Here is a 14,633-nt window from a genome sequence, read left to right on the forward strand (position 1 = left end):
AGAAATAATAACACAAATATGTAGAATACAAACAAGCATGCGCAACTGAAGTTGACTGGACGTACCGATTAGAGGATTCATCAAAGGCTGAGACTAGCCATTTAGTGACTAGCTGATGAAGGCTATTAAACCAAGGATAAAGCTGGTTCAATAAGACTATGATGTGCTCTTCAAAGATACGGATAAAGCAAATTAATTCAACTCATGAAGTTAAAGTGTTTTCTGCATGTTGTTGTGTTCAGTCTGTTCACGTGTACACTTCCAACCTTCACAGACATTGGTCATTGGATTGGTCAACAGCAGTTGTCCATGTTGTTATGTGGGAAAGCTGAAGAGTTTCATCCAATCATCTCCCTCTCCCGCTGTTCAGGAGTGTGTGAGGATGACAAGAGTGTGATGCAGTGTTACAGTGCTTGACTGGGCGCCACCCCACGGAGGTGCTTTAGTTGAAAGATGGGACCATTACTGGGCCATTGTACGGAGAAACTAGATGAATGACAGCTGTTGTCAGCAGTGTGTGGAAACGTGTGTGTTTGTGCGCGTGCAAGCGTGAGGTTTGTATGTTTGTATATGAGCGAGTAGGCGGTGCGAGATGGAGACCCCATTGTAGAGTGTTTCTGTTGCGACACGTGCATTTGCTGTCTGCTGCTGTGCCTGTTTAAAAATGCATTAGACCCAACTGCTGAAACATCCATTTACATCTGTCACAGTCATAGAGGGGGAAAGGGAGCCCCGACGTGCTCACATCACAGGTTTCAATATTTGCTTGAGCTATGGAGATAGATGGGATGTGTTCAATGTGTTTCTTCACCGACTTCCTCTTTTTTCATATTATTGCTTCACAGCGAATCTCACAGAGGAGATGATTCGAAAGGGAAAATTCACATCCACATCTAAGACTGTGTCTCCTGAATATATTAAAGCAATAGCTTTGTAATATACATTTGTGTGTGTTTAGTTAGTGTCTGTGGAGTAACAAGAGTAATTGAACCTATTGTCAGGAAGTAAAAGCATTTACATGCTGCTCTTATACTCTTAGCCTGCCTATTTAATCTAATTTGACACATTTGCATATTAAAATGAAAAATTTCATTACAGGAGGGCTGAAAGACCAGAGACATGATTTGATTGGTAACAACCTGCTTGTTTACCATGGGACTAACACATACTATAATAATTCATCTTAATTTATATAGCACTTTATAAAGTCTAGGTTAAGGTGCTTATCAAAGAAAGAAATGTATGATAGGTAGATCAATAGGTGAAGGTGAATGTATTACGGGTTACAATGAGCATCCACAATAATAAGGTCATTTTGTTTTAACATGCATGTTATTAATCTAAATCCAGAGAATGAAAAACAAGGTGTTTAAAGTTTAAGAAATATGTCAGTATAAATGCTAATGATTTTTACTCCGGTAGGTTCTAATTCCTACAGCACAGAAAAGCTCCCTCTAAATCCTGTGTCCTCCATGGTGTTTACTGCAGGTTTCCGCTAATAAAACACAGTTAATCTCAACTGAGTTGAGAGCTCTCAGTTCTCTAAACATAGACTACAACAATCCAGTGGGTACAGCTGCAAAAGAAAAAGAAAGCCGCTGTGCTGATCACATTTCCTCAAAAACATATTTGCTGATGCACATTAGTTCCATGTAAATGCAGCTTCTTGGAGACAACTGTTGTATTCAGGGTCAAACAAGCACTGCTGTATGTTAAATGTGAATATGGTCTAATTGGATGTGATTCAATACAACCATCCACTGTACCCTGAGAAGTATGAACTGCGGACTCATGGTCATCCATCCCTCCACAGCCAAGAAAGAAGCCCACCACTCTGATATGTGACAGCAACTGAATCAACAATCAAGTTTGATTTTCCATGTCATGTTGCAAGAAAACAAATGGGAAACCAACCAGCAGCTCATCTGCAGCTATAGAGAGAAAAGCTTCACAGAAACTGTAATTAGAGAGGTAGCCACAGTGAGGAGTCTATTTAATCACTGGTATCAAACTCTGGGGAAAAAAGAAATCCCTACATGGATGTCCACTATGCAATGTTGGTCATTTCTGACAATCTCTGGTCTCAATCAGATGATTTCTATGCAAAATCCTGGTGTGTAGTTCCAGGGAGGAGGGCCTAGTCATCGTCCCACTGAGAAGGAGAAGGCTTAAGCTCATTAAGAGCCTTTACAGTCATGTTCAGTGATCCCTTCATAAGCTGGGGACCAGTTAACCATGTTCCTGGAAGAGTCCCACCAACACCCAGCGCCTCGTGGAGCAGCGAGCCTGATTATCAGCTCGGAACACCCCAATGTTCCATCACCCCTCCGTGCACCTTTTTGCTGACATCACCAAACCTCCACACACTGCGTTTCCATGGAGCAGCCTCGGAAAACTGCTTGGCAGTGATGAAGGGAGCTTAGAGTGGAGAACGAGGCTCCCATGGATCCCCTGCTGTCCATTAGTCATCACCTTAATCTCCATAAACTGGCACATTAAAGTAGATGCAAAGCCAGCGGTGCTGTCTAATCATATAGCAAGTTGATTATTTGTGATTGACATGCTCTCCAGATTGTTGGGTTAAACAGGGTCCCTATCTAAATTGCTAAATGGATGTTTTTCTGTAAGTGTGTTGATGATGCAGCTGTGGGTTTGTCAGATGGTGCCAGTCAAATTTAGCGGCTGAATCAACCACACATCTATGATCAGTGGGCTGCAGAGGCCAGTGTTAGACACTTTCTTCTGGCACCCTCACCTCCGCAGGAAGATTACTCACGTTAAGTTCCCCTGATCTGAGGAGAATACCTCTTTGCCGAGTTTGCATAATAGCCTCCAGATGGCACACAAATGAGTCAGTAATCTGACATTTGGTGTGGCATTTTGTTTCACTTCATAGATCCAAACATCACATCTACATATAGCACAGGGGAGCTGAGAGGATTCACACCGAGCCCACCACAAAACACCTTGACCCCTTCATGAAGGTTAAATAAGCCTTTGTAGGATTGATTGTGGTGGTCATGCTCTCTGCAGTATCATTGAAAACCATCAGACCACTGATTTGAGAATTTGCATTCTCTCCAACAACTGAACAGCCATGTCATAATATCCAGCCAGTTTTACCTCAGAAGGATTCGTGGTGCGCATGCAAATGTGTGTGTTGGGCCCCAATCTCTTGTATAGCCATGCATCTATGAATAGATAATTTATGCTCAGGGAAGAGATGAGTTGAATTGAGTACTGCCAACAACCATCTGTGAGAGCGAATGAAAAGGCAGGAAAACTGCTTCCAAACAAATAAGGTCATCAGATTGTTTGCCTGAGCAACTGCACACCCTTGAGAGGTGAGCAATCCTAATATCAGACTCAGTCGCCACATCAAAGCCAACACTTTGGGCCACATACATGCAACATGTACAGACAGTTAACAGAAACACACAATATGAGGACTGCAGATCTCAAAAAGTCCTGAATCAGCATGTGAGTTATTTTGTCCCTATCTTTAAATATCAGCCATAGGAGAGTCTCCTGGTTTGAAACAGATTAGGGTGAGAGGTAGCGTCAGGCTTCCTTAAATTTATAAGTTCTCTGTTGTCATGGTTACAATATTAAGCATGCAGCCAGGATTTTGGATAGATTAAAGCGTCAACAATAGATACTGTTGGCTTCAAACTTAGAACAAACAGTGGCCTTTGTTTTAAAGTCCAGTCTTTTTCCTCACCATTCCCTCCTTCTGATGTGGATTTAGTCCAACCTCCAAATGTGTTTTGTTTGTCCTCCTTTCATGGACGCTGTCACTCTGTCACCTAAACTGTCTCTGCTCCCACCGTAAATACTGAAGCTGCTTTATTCCTAAATATGGGATGTAGTAAGCTGCTCAGATTGTTCTTTAAAAGGACTCTCAGATTCCTCCACAGCAACTCAGTATATTTAGGATCCAGTGATTTGCGTTTATGTGCCAAGTAGAGTGCCCTTTCTGTTGTGAAGTATGAATTAAGAACATTAAGGTTGGGGATGGTGGATCAATGTGAGGAGTAGGTGAGAATCAAACTGTAATGCAGGAAACTTCATGAAAGCTTCCTGAGCCTTAACCTAAACCAACACTGCGAAGAAGGAATTCCTCAAATGATATGGATGTAACAGGGGCAGAATTGTCTAATGTCACTGCATGTTAGGGACATTACAGAAATGCTGATGAGTGTTACATATCAGATGGAACTCCCTAACACCATCATCAAAAGACTACAGGAGGGAATCTCTTAAGGAAGCGCATGTTTCTCCCTCCAGAGACTTGAGTACTCTATGCCAAGTAGCACAAAAACTGTTTTGGATGCTCGCAGTGGCCCAGTGCCCTACTGCAGTCCAAAGAACGCTTGACACTAGACGAATAAAAATTTGACACAATCTTAAAGCCAGATTTTGTCTAGCTGTTCCAAAGTGCCACATAAGTGGGCCAAAATGTTTGCTGTCACAGAGAGAGTATTCTTAGTGTTGGTTTTACTTGTCAGGAAGTCCGACAGAGTTTGAACCCAGCCTTCTTTCATATCATCACATCCCCAATCAACTCTTGCAGGAAACTAGATTGTCAACTAAAAAACAATTTTTTACCCCCCTACTCTCAACCTCAGACTCCTAAAGATACTTTTTCATTCCCTCAATTCTTTGGCATGAGGTATAATGTGAGCTTCATACTCAGAGTTCGATTTAAAAAAATGAAACCCTGCAGCAGAATGTATTTCATGCACCAGATGTGAATAAGAATCTAAAGGCAAGAAATCCATCCACTGTTGTTGAAAATATGAAGATATGTTAGAAAAAGATGGAGTCCACACAGAAAGACTACAAAACAGACGGACAAGCACTAGTGAATGGAAGCCCCAATGGCTTAGTGTCTCTGAACACAGAGAATAGTACGCAATAAACTGAGTCTGAGATAAGAGTAGGAAAAGTATGGGGGTGGGGGGCAACCTGGCCTTATGAGCACAAGACACCCCTCCTCCCCAGATCTATCAGAGAGGCACTCTTAGCCCTGTGCTCAACATCCCCCTCAAAAACTAACAGCCCTGCCATCCCATTAGCCCTGCCAAGTGGAACTACTGGAGTTATGAAAGGCCAAGAGGTGGAGGTGGCAGTGGTGGTGAAGGGTATACAGAATGCACGGCGTGTGTGCCAGTTTGTGCAAATTGTGTGTGACAGGTATGAATGTGGATGTCTCTGTCCCACTGGCTCTGTTGACAGCCCAGTGCCACCAACACATCCGTACCTTCCTTGCGCAGCAAAAGGAAGCAGAGGGAAGGCAAGCCACCGCGGGCTTGACATTTAACAACTGACAAAAAATGTTCACATTTAATCGCTAAATGTTAACTCCCATAATAGCCCCACTTCACTCGGTTAGTGGGGTACAAAGCTTCAGGCCCCTGGGTGGGGGCTGACGTTATGTCCTCATTGATTTCACTCGTACACCACAAGGCTTAACTCTGACCCAATTGCAGCAAATGTGATAATGCTTATAAGTTACAATTATAGCACTGCTCTGCTAATTTTAGCTCTGACTGCTTGTTCATAACTGAGTAGCTGCTGTGAGACAGAGTTTGGACTTGAGCTCAAAACATGGATTAACCCCAACGGAAGACTTAACCCGCATCTCGAAGTGAAAGTATCATTTGAATAATAAACATCTGTATCTGTTGCTGTCATCGTTTGATATGATTCAACCTATATTTGGAAAAGCTTAGTGTAACTGCAAGAGAAGAACTGAGCGGTTAGAATTATCAGCAGTAGCCACCATGATTGCCACCTACAGATACCACGGCACTTCACAGCACACTGTCCAACCTGCTGAGGTAATACAGTTAATCGCAGTCATGACACTAACACAGAACATCTAAGAACCGTTCGCTTCAACACTCAAACAGTGCCAGAGGTCAGTACCAAATATGTCAACCATATACAGTGAAATACTAGAGTACACACTAACAAACAGACATCATGAGCAACTGAAATAACCCAAAGGGATTTTTGTATGTTTATAAAGTCAACATATTCAATCATTCATTCATCTTCTACCATAAGGGGGGGCGGCTGGGGCCAATCCCAGCTCACATTGGGGGAGGTTGCAAGTCCATCACAGGGCCGACCTACAGAGTCACAGACAGACAAACAACCACTCACCAGTCACCAATTATAGAACCATTATACCATCGTGCTGCCCAACTCAACATATTCTCTCCAAAAGAATCACACTTTGTAACAACTATTATCAAAATTCTGATGGTATCTGCTTTTTCGGAAAATGCAATTTCTGTCTGAGTCCTGTGGTCAGATCTGTGACTAGCAGACGAATGGAGTAGTGTCTCAGTCGACACCAAAAATGTACAAACGGTGAGCACAGTTGCTTGTTGTGCGGCGTAATGTGTGGTTTTATCAAAGGTATTCACAAACAGCCTCCTGTTTATTCATACAGCATGAGTCAACCTTCACTCCAAATGAGATTTTAAGGGGATATTATTTACAGAATTTCCTCCAAAAAAAATCTTCAAAAAAAAATGTGACTTCATGTGATATTCCCTTCCATTAACTACTGTATTGTGAACAAGAGGAGTCGAGGTAAAGTCATGATGAGCAGCTGTTGCACTCATACAGGTCACACAATTCATGATTTGCTTGCAAAGCCTGATTACACTGGTTTATTAACACATCAGTGTTTCCATCTACATCAAGGGAACAAACTCAAATTTCCTGTTTGTACCCAGAAAATGGCACATAACTATTAAAGTGAAACTAATGTGTTTCTTGTGGCCTGGTGATGTAAGTCCAGTCTTCATTATCTTAATTTTTATTAGCACTGATATTGCACCAATCCACTATGTTCACCAGCTGGCATCTTAGACTTTGTTTGCCTTAAGTCGCAGAGCTGCTGCAAAATCTCTGGAGGATTAGGGAAAAGTAGCACCAGTAGTTAGTCACATTCTGCAATGTAGTGTGATGATTTAAAACATCCTTATACATCTGTTAAAACATCTGCAACTGTTTGTCAGTTAACCTACATTTTATGTCTACTGATAAGTGAAAACTAATTAACACAGGTTTTGAGTTGGCTGATATTAATAGCTGCACTGATGGCATTATATAGTCATTGATTCTATTAATGATACTCAGTAAAGCTGCAGAATGTGAAATTCCTGTGTTCTTCCAAGAGCACTAAAAATCCCTGTTCAGCCTCTTTCTGTCCATGTTGTAAGTGAGAGTTGCTCTTTATCTCATAACTCACAATCACCCCCCTGACACCAGAAGCCAAGCAGTCACTTGACATGTTGCTGCCTCGCCAGCTTCACAAAATGTACCATCATAGTCTCAGCAGGTGCAGGGGAAGGGCACAAGGTTGAGATGGACTTCATAACCAGTTCATTTTGAAACGTGATAGACAGTGAACCCACCATGGACTGCTGTGACCCCATGTGTTAAAAGGTAATAAGAGATCCATTTTATCGAAGTAGTTGCTCATGATGTTCCTGCAAAGCATGTCTGACTTCACTGTTCCCTTCCTACACAGCCGAGGTGACTCACGGGGTTTAAAGGCAATAATCTTCCCTGAAAATCAAACAATGTCACAGTTTGGCATTTTCATCCAGTGTCACATTGCAGGAATAATACCCTGAACAAAAAGCCATTTCTCTCAACAGCTGATTGACATACCAACCGGCTCCATTTTCAGGCTGGTGAAAAGCAGGCTTCCATTTGTGAGGAGGTGGAGAGCGAGGAAGAGGAAGAGGAAGAAGAGGAGGGTCCGTATATCGTAAGCAAGGATAAGCACAGATTTATCTGATGTCTTCTTAAAATAAAAGAAGTAACATCATCAAAACTGCCTTTATCCGTGCCTTTATAGACCAGCCCTCCTCTCCACTGAGACGGACAGAGTCGAAGACCACACACACCAGAGAAGTTAGGACATTCATCTCAGTGGACAACACAGAGCAGAAGCTTTAGTGAAACAGTTGAAAACATACATTTCAAAGGTGAGGGAGGAAAACACAAGAGAGAAATGGGACCATTTGAGGTTTTTAAGGCACAACACAATGAAAGAAAACATAATGTGGGCCAGCCACAACAAACATCAAGAGGTACAGAACGTTCTTGTTTACAGGCACTATGCCCTAGTTTGGTTTTGTTGTTTGTTTGTTTTGTTTTGTTTTTTTTTTAATTAGGCCCAAAATCCACTCATAGGATTGTTGTTTTTATCTGGAAGCAACTCTGCAACTGAAATCTGCCCTTTACAATGTTCCCTTGTAGGCAAGCCCACATCAACACACCATCATTCTAAACAGAACCAGGGGTGTAACGGTACCTGCACCCACCTGCCCACTCACTTACTGTAGAGTCATTTGCAAGTGCTGACCTGTTCATCTGACTGAAGGACGACTGTCCTCTGGAGAAATTATTTTGTATTGATCTTTTGCAGAGCCTGTTATATCTGTCATAGCACTCATTAATTTGCATTTCAGCTACAAAGATCTACAAGTTACAGTTAATAGTGGTTGAAATTCAAGACTGCAAGGACAACAGTCTGTTGTATCCATTATAAAAACACTAGGGCTGAGAGTTGTTCTAATGATATTTAGTTTCACATGGTTGTTTAACTTTAATGATGCAGGTAAGGATGGGGGATGTAGCTTGATGGTCATATGGCATATCTATTAACTGTATAACTACAGTCCACAATCCATATCCTTTTCCCATTCTGATTTTATTCTTGAAAGTCATGACTGGAAGTTGTGATTCTCATCTTTCTGTTGCAGATTTTTTTTTTTCCTTCATCACTGCTACACATTATTGTCAATTTAACAACCATTATAAAAGCAATTCAACAAGCAATCACCAGTCATTTGGTTGGACAGCTATGGTCATGACCGTCAGTGCACCACCTTGGAATGACTGAGACCAACTGACACTGATTAGATTTTATACTATACTATAGATACTTATACTCGATTTTAAGGCAGTATCTAATAAGAAAAATTTTATACCCAGTGCTGAACTTAAGTCTGTGAAAACTGGCACATTAACATTATTTTAACATTTCTTTTCATGTGCAGATAAAACATGCTAATTAGTCAGTTTGTTTATCAGCCAGGCTAGCTGTTTTGTCATGCTTCTAGTGTTTAATGCAGATGTGACACCAGGGTATATATGTTTTCATCCAAGTCTCACAAGGAAACACTATTAACACTTTTCTCTTTAAATTAAAAAGTAAATGTTTGTACCGTTACGCCCCTAAAACTAGACCACAACAAACAGACTGCATACATGTACTCATAGACAGACAGGAAGGCTAAATGTCAAGGAGGAATATGCATAGGTTAGATATATAGATAGATCAACACAAAGGCACTGCACTACACTTAACCAGGTATAAGCTGCCTCCAAACACTGACTCTTATTTCAGATCAGGACTGCTAGCCTGTGTCTGGTTAGAGACAAATCCAGAAATAAAGAAGTGGTTTGAGGCAGCTTTGACCCTTGAACAAAGAAGAGCCATCCCTACCATGGTGACTCTGGGAGCGGACCGGCCAATGTTTTTCTCCTAGAAAACAGAACCAGGTATTTATTTATTAAACTGTGCTCCTTGCATTGTAATAGAAAAATAAATACAGTCACACTGAATAAACAGCAGTTACCTTTTTTTGTTGGAAAGCAACAAAACTGTTACATTGAGAACGCCACTCTTGGTTATTTAAAAAAAAATAAATAAATAAATTTTTGCAACAATGGACATTTGTTTCACTTCGACATTAGAGAGTAAATCAGAACAATGGCATTGTTTAAGGAATAACATCTCATGAGTCAAATGCTCCCACATGTTACAGATACAAGGACATACATGGTGCAGGAGGCTGCTGGAAATGAGAATCATTTTACTTCTCGGATATTGATTGTGTTGCATTTTATCTCTCCATCAACTACTGGCTGATGCTGACACCTGACATCATGACGCACAGCATTAAGTAACCACTCTCTGGTCCCCTACACACACACACACACACACGCATACCAAAAGTTTGGACACACCTTCTCATTCAAATGAATACGAAGGTGTATATATATATATATATATATATATATAAATAAAAAATGCCACTAAGTGTGGGTGAAGACATGAGGAGGGAATTTCAAGATGAAGACAGAATTGGGTAAAGCTGCAGTGGGGAAGAGGATAATGAGGAGAAGGGAGGAGGTGTATGAAGTCACTGTTGTTCCCCTCACCCCAACACCATGGGACCTTGGCCATGCGGCACTTTGATCCATCACTATCGATTTACCATCTGCTTCTCACTGCTGCTGCCTCCCACACAGCAACACAGCTACAGGAATGCATTCCCGGGTTCTGGGTCTGAATGATATACTCCAGTTTTGACCTTAAATGCACTGACCGAATGAACCTTCATAGTTTGGAGAACGTTAATGATGAAAGGTAGGAGTCATATTGCTGCTGTAGATACACTGATGAGTGTTGATGCAGATGTTTTCACATAGGAGATTTCCATGAAATCCCCTGTGAGAGAAATACAAAGGCAGTACGTCTGAGTACAGATAACATCAGTACCAATAGAGAGTGAACACATTATCCTTTCCATTCTCTTCAGGAAATGTCTTAATCAGTAACACTGAACCAACCTGTGATCTTGAGTCATTGTACCTTAAAGTACATAAAAATGTACAATGTTTGAAAAACCACATTCATTCATCAGTTATAGCCTTACTAGGACTGACAGTCTGCAGTTAGCAACCTTCAGATAGATGGTTGATGTGTAGTCACTCAGCCTCACCGCTGTGTGCGACTGGTATACAAGCATTTACTATTTTCCTTTGTCTATCCAGGCTGAATTAGTTGAATTTACATTGGCATACTATAAAGTCATCACAGTAATTACTGTTACAGTAATTAAACAATTACAACGTACACATAAATTCATTCTTACTATGATTACAACGCTTCCTCCCAAAGTTATTAAATTTTTTAAATTAATAATATGATGAGAGTCAGAAAACTATCATCCAAATTTTGTACTAGTACAAACGACCTGGGAATATAAATGTTGTTCTGCATACAATACCATGCTGTGTATATGTAAGTATTGTCTTCCAATTTATCTCTAAAGGGCTTTTTTTGGGGGGGGGGGGGGGGGGGAGTGCTCTATAGATTGCCTAAGAATGAAGCATTTAAATAAAAATAATGAGGTTACATCTTAACTAATATTACTGTAGTGTGTAATTTAGGTTGTTAGAGCAAACCTCCACCTGAAATATTTTCTCCATGCACCGAGTTGAGTTCGCAGATCTTACTTTAAATTTCAACAAAAATCACTGAATGATTTTCATCCTAGCAGCCACCTCTTTCCATACACTGGTACTAATCATACTCCCTTATATTTGTTGTGGTGGTTATGACTTGGTGAGGCCTCTGAAGAGCAGAAGAGACGATTGACATCAACCCCTCAGTGTGCTGCTTAAACTGGATTTTCCTGCTCAATGACCTTGATTGTTTTTCTCATCAATAACCGATCAATGGCTTGATAAATCCATGTAACACAAAGCTACCATATTGATGGCCATGGAGAGCTTCCTTCAGTGGACAAATTCCGTTATCTCCTGCATTCTGTGTTTCTGTATGGAATATCTGTATGCCAGGTCAGGGGGTTATCATGAGGTAGTATTCGGTAGTGTGGGACATTATGTACCTGCTGAGCCCAATCGTGCGGTTCAGGAAAACACAGCTGCTATAAGCCTCTTGTGTTTCATTTGGTTTGGTTAAGTTAATGCAGGTATTTCATCCGATATGCCCCTGCTGCAAACAACCAAACTGATCCACCTGAGTTTGTTTACACATCACTTTACCAAGTGTTCCTGTGCACATTATTCAAAAGTAGAATGTGACAGGGAACCTTGATCCCGTGCATTAGTTGCAGTTCTCCTGACTCAACATTTTGCAGTGTATTTATGATGCATGCAGTGTTTTAGTCAACAAAAACCTGTGTGGTGGGAGAGCGCTACAGGAAGAGTCAGCCATTCGCCTCAATAGTGCACAGGCAAACAATCGTTTCATGTCACAGCACTGCCATGTAAAGCCCTTGCTTATTTTGACACACACATTTCGTGCAGTGCACAGAAGAGATAAATCAAAATGTCTGAAGCTGACATTGAGTGAAGGAATGGAAAAAGAACAAAAAAATAAAGAAAAAGAAACATAGAAGCAGATCTACACATGACATAAGTGTGTTTGACACCTCAGCAGTAAATGGCACTGGTTATGTTCTTTAATTGGAATAGGGCTGTGATTTTACACTCAACTACTACACCTACATGTAGGCAGCAGGCGAGATCAGCTTTCTGGTGCGGGAGCAATAAAGAGAAAGACAATTGCAAGAGAAAAGCTGCAGAGGTTCTGAAGAGACCTCCCTCCCAGGGCAAATCTACTTGCCAGCATGCCCACCATTAGCACTTAGCAATATTTGTTCAGATATTCAGCCTAAAGCTAACTCATTCTGCTAGACGCTGCAACCTCAGCCACCAATATTAGCAGGGCTGCCTCCTGAAATAAGTGATGTGGACCCAGACATCAGCTGCAAACGTGTCATGTGTTCGCAATTAACACAACTAAAAGAACTTTTTTAATGAGTCAAGAGTCACATTCAGCCAGAAGTTGCTCTTTGCACCTTTAGAGGAAAGGTTTCAGTCAGGCTGATCCTCAGCCTATGGGTAGAATATATGTGACTAAAGCCCACATGAAGGTTTTGTAAAACCTCATCTAAATATCAACTGTGAGTTTCATAGCTAGTAATGGGCATTTCACTGATGTTGAGGTTCCATAATGAGAATACTGACCCCAGAGCCCATTTGATGAATGCTGCAATAAAGCTAGATGGGTTTTTTTGTTTGTTTGTTTTTTCTAATGGCTATGAGACTTAACATACTCTAGTGTTTTATATTAACACACAATATAACCGATATAATATCTCATAAAGGACCTTTACTAATGGTGCCAATGTGTTCATCTTATGAGTGTGGGATCTGAGACTGCATTCAGAGCAGAACTAGGTGAAAACCAAGTACACAGCCACAGTACAGGCCAAAAGTTTGGAGACACTTTCTCATTCAAATGAATAGGAAAGTGTGTCCAAACTTTTGGCCTGTACTGCACATGGTGCGTTGGTCAGTGTATGATATTGGGGATGTAGTAGCTGGTGTTAACATCTGTTTTTGATTGAAAGAGATGAAAAAGATATCTGATATCATTTCTTCATATTATCACCCAACCTTACATCTGGTTCCCTTGCCACCAGTTTACCATCTTAACACTTTACCTCGACTGTGGACTGTGAGAGGAAGCTGAAGTTTCCACACAGGCACAGAGAGAACCTGTAAACTTCACACAGAAAGGCCCCAGGCCCACAACCCTCTTGCTGTGAGGTGACAGTGCTCATGCATATCATTTCACAATTCAGACAATTTAAAGTGCTATTAGCCAGTCACATGTAAATGTATTGGCACCACTCTGGAGGAGTGAGGTAACACACATATTGTAAAAGACTGACTCAGGCTGTTAAAACCACATCCTCTGCTCAACTGTATTAAAGAGACCATTTCTCTCATTGTAGTCACGATTACCACAGCATGTACACAAGAGTGCTGAAACAGGAAAGCATGCAAACCTGTCCTTTAAATATTGTCGGGTCTGTCTTTATAATATAGTAGAGTCTAAAGTCTTGATTTCCAAAATGAACATTTCTTTTTCATCCGCCATCCTGGTTGCTGATTTCTTTCAATCAACACCTCACTGAGCGAAAGACGTGCTCAGTTTCGTACATCACTAATCACGGTGCATTAGCATATTAAAAAAATAAAATAAAAAAAAAATCAATTGGCACGAAGGAGTGAATCTCTCTGTACCTGTGGCAAAACACTGGGTGCAATATTATGTCGCGTACTGAATGTGTGATTTGTTTCACACACCCCCGCCCCTCACCCAACGCACAAACACGCACACATGCACGCACACGCACACCACTGCTCCCCTGCTGGGTGTGTTGGATTGCTATCAGTCCCTGAGAAAGCTGCTTACATAACCACGCTGCCAGTACCAGCCCACGTCAGCCTCCATATTAGATGATAGCATCTTAAATGGCTTTTTGAGAATGTTGCATCTCACTTTAAGTTTGTAAAGACAAGGCTAATTGTATTTGTGTGTGTGTGTGTGTGTGTGTGTGTGAGGGGGTTGACTTGAGTTTTTGTTGTAAGTGAAGCAAAATAGACGGTGTGTAATGAAAATGAATAAGAAGGGTTGATGTTACTGGGATTGTTTCAGAGCAGGAGATAGTCCTGCTTCATTTGTTTAGCAGCTCGTGCAGTTGTTTAAAAGATATTCTCACAGGGCTTGTGAATAATGATGTTAAATATTTATGCTTAACTGGTTCAGGGGTTGAGATTGTAAAGCATGAAAGCCTATTGTGACGTGATTAATAAAAGCAGAGTACAAAGTTGCAAGAGTTTACTGGGCCTCCTCTTGCAGGGGAGTGGGGGGAAGCTTTCTTCATTAACTCTCCATCTCATACAGCAATCCCCCAAGCTCAGATAGAGCA

General features: G+C 41.1%; 1 protein-coding gene across 2 annotated transcripts in view; it reads right to left on the reverse strand.

Annotated features, from left to right (window-relative positions):
* The window catches only part of LOC115060352 (shisa family member 6), a 55,395-nt gene that overhangs the window by 10,620 nt on the left and 30,142 nt on the right, over window positions 1–14,633 (reverse strand). The window contains exon 5 of one of the 2 annotated variants that reach the window (XM_029528251.1): window positions 9,542–9,580. The exons of the other annotated variant lie outside the window; for it this stretch is intronic. Coding sequence (XP_029384111.1) covers window positions 9,542–9,580 — 39 coding nt within the window. The remainder of the gene's footprint in view (window positions 1–9,541; window positions 9,581–14,633) is intronic. 2 annotated transcript variants of the gene reach the window in all.

The sequence above is a fragment of the Echeneis naucrates genome, chromosome 19, assembly GCF_900963305.1.
Source record: "Echeneis naucrates chromosome 19, fEcheNa1.1, whole genome shotgun sequence".
NCBI classification, from domain to species: Eukaryota; Metazoa; Chordata; class Actinopteri; order Carangiformes; family Echeneidae; genus Echeneis; species Echeneis naucrates.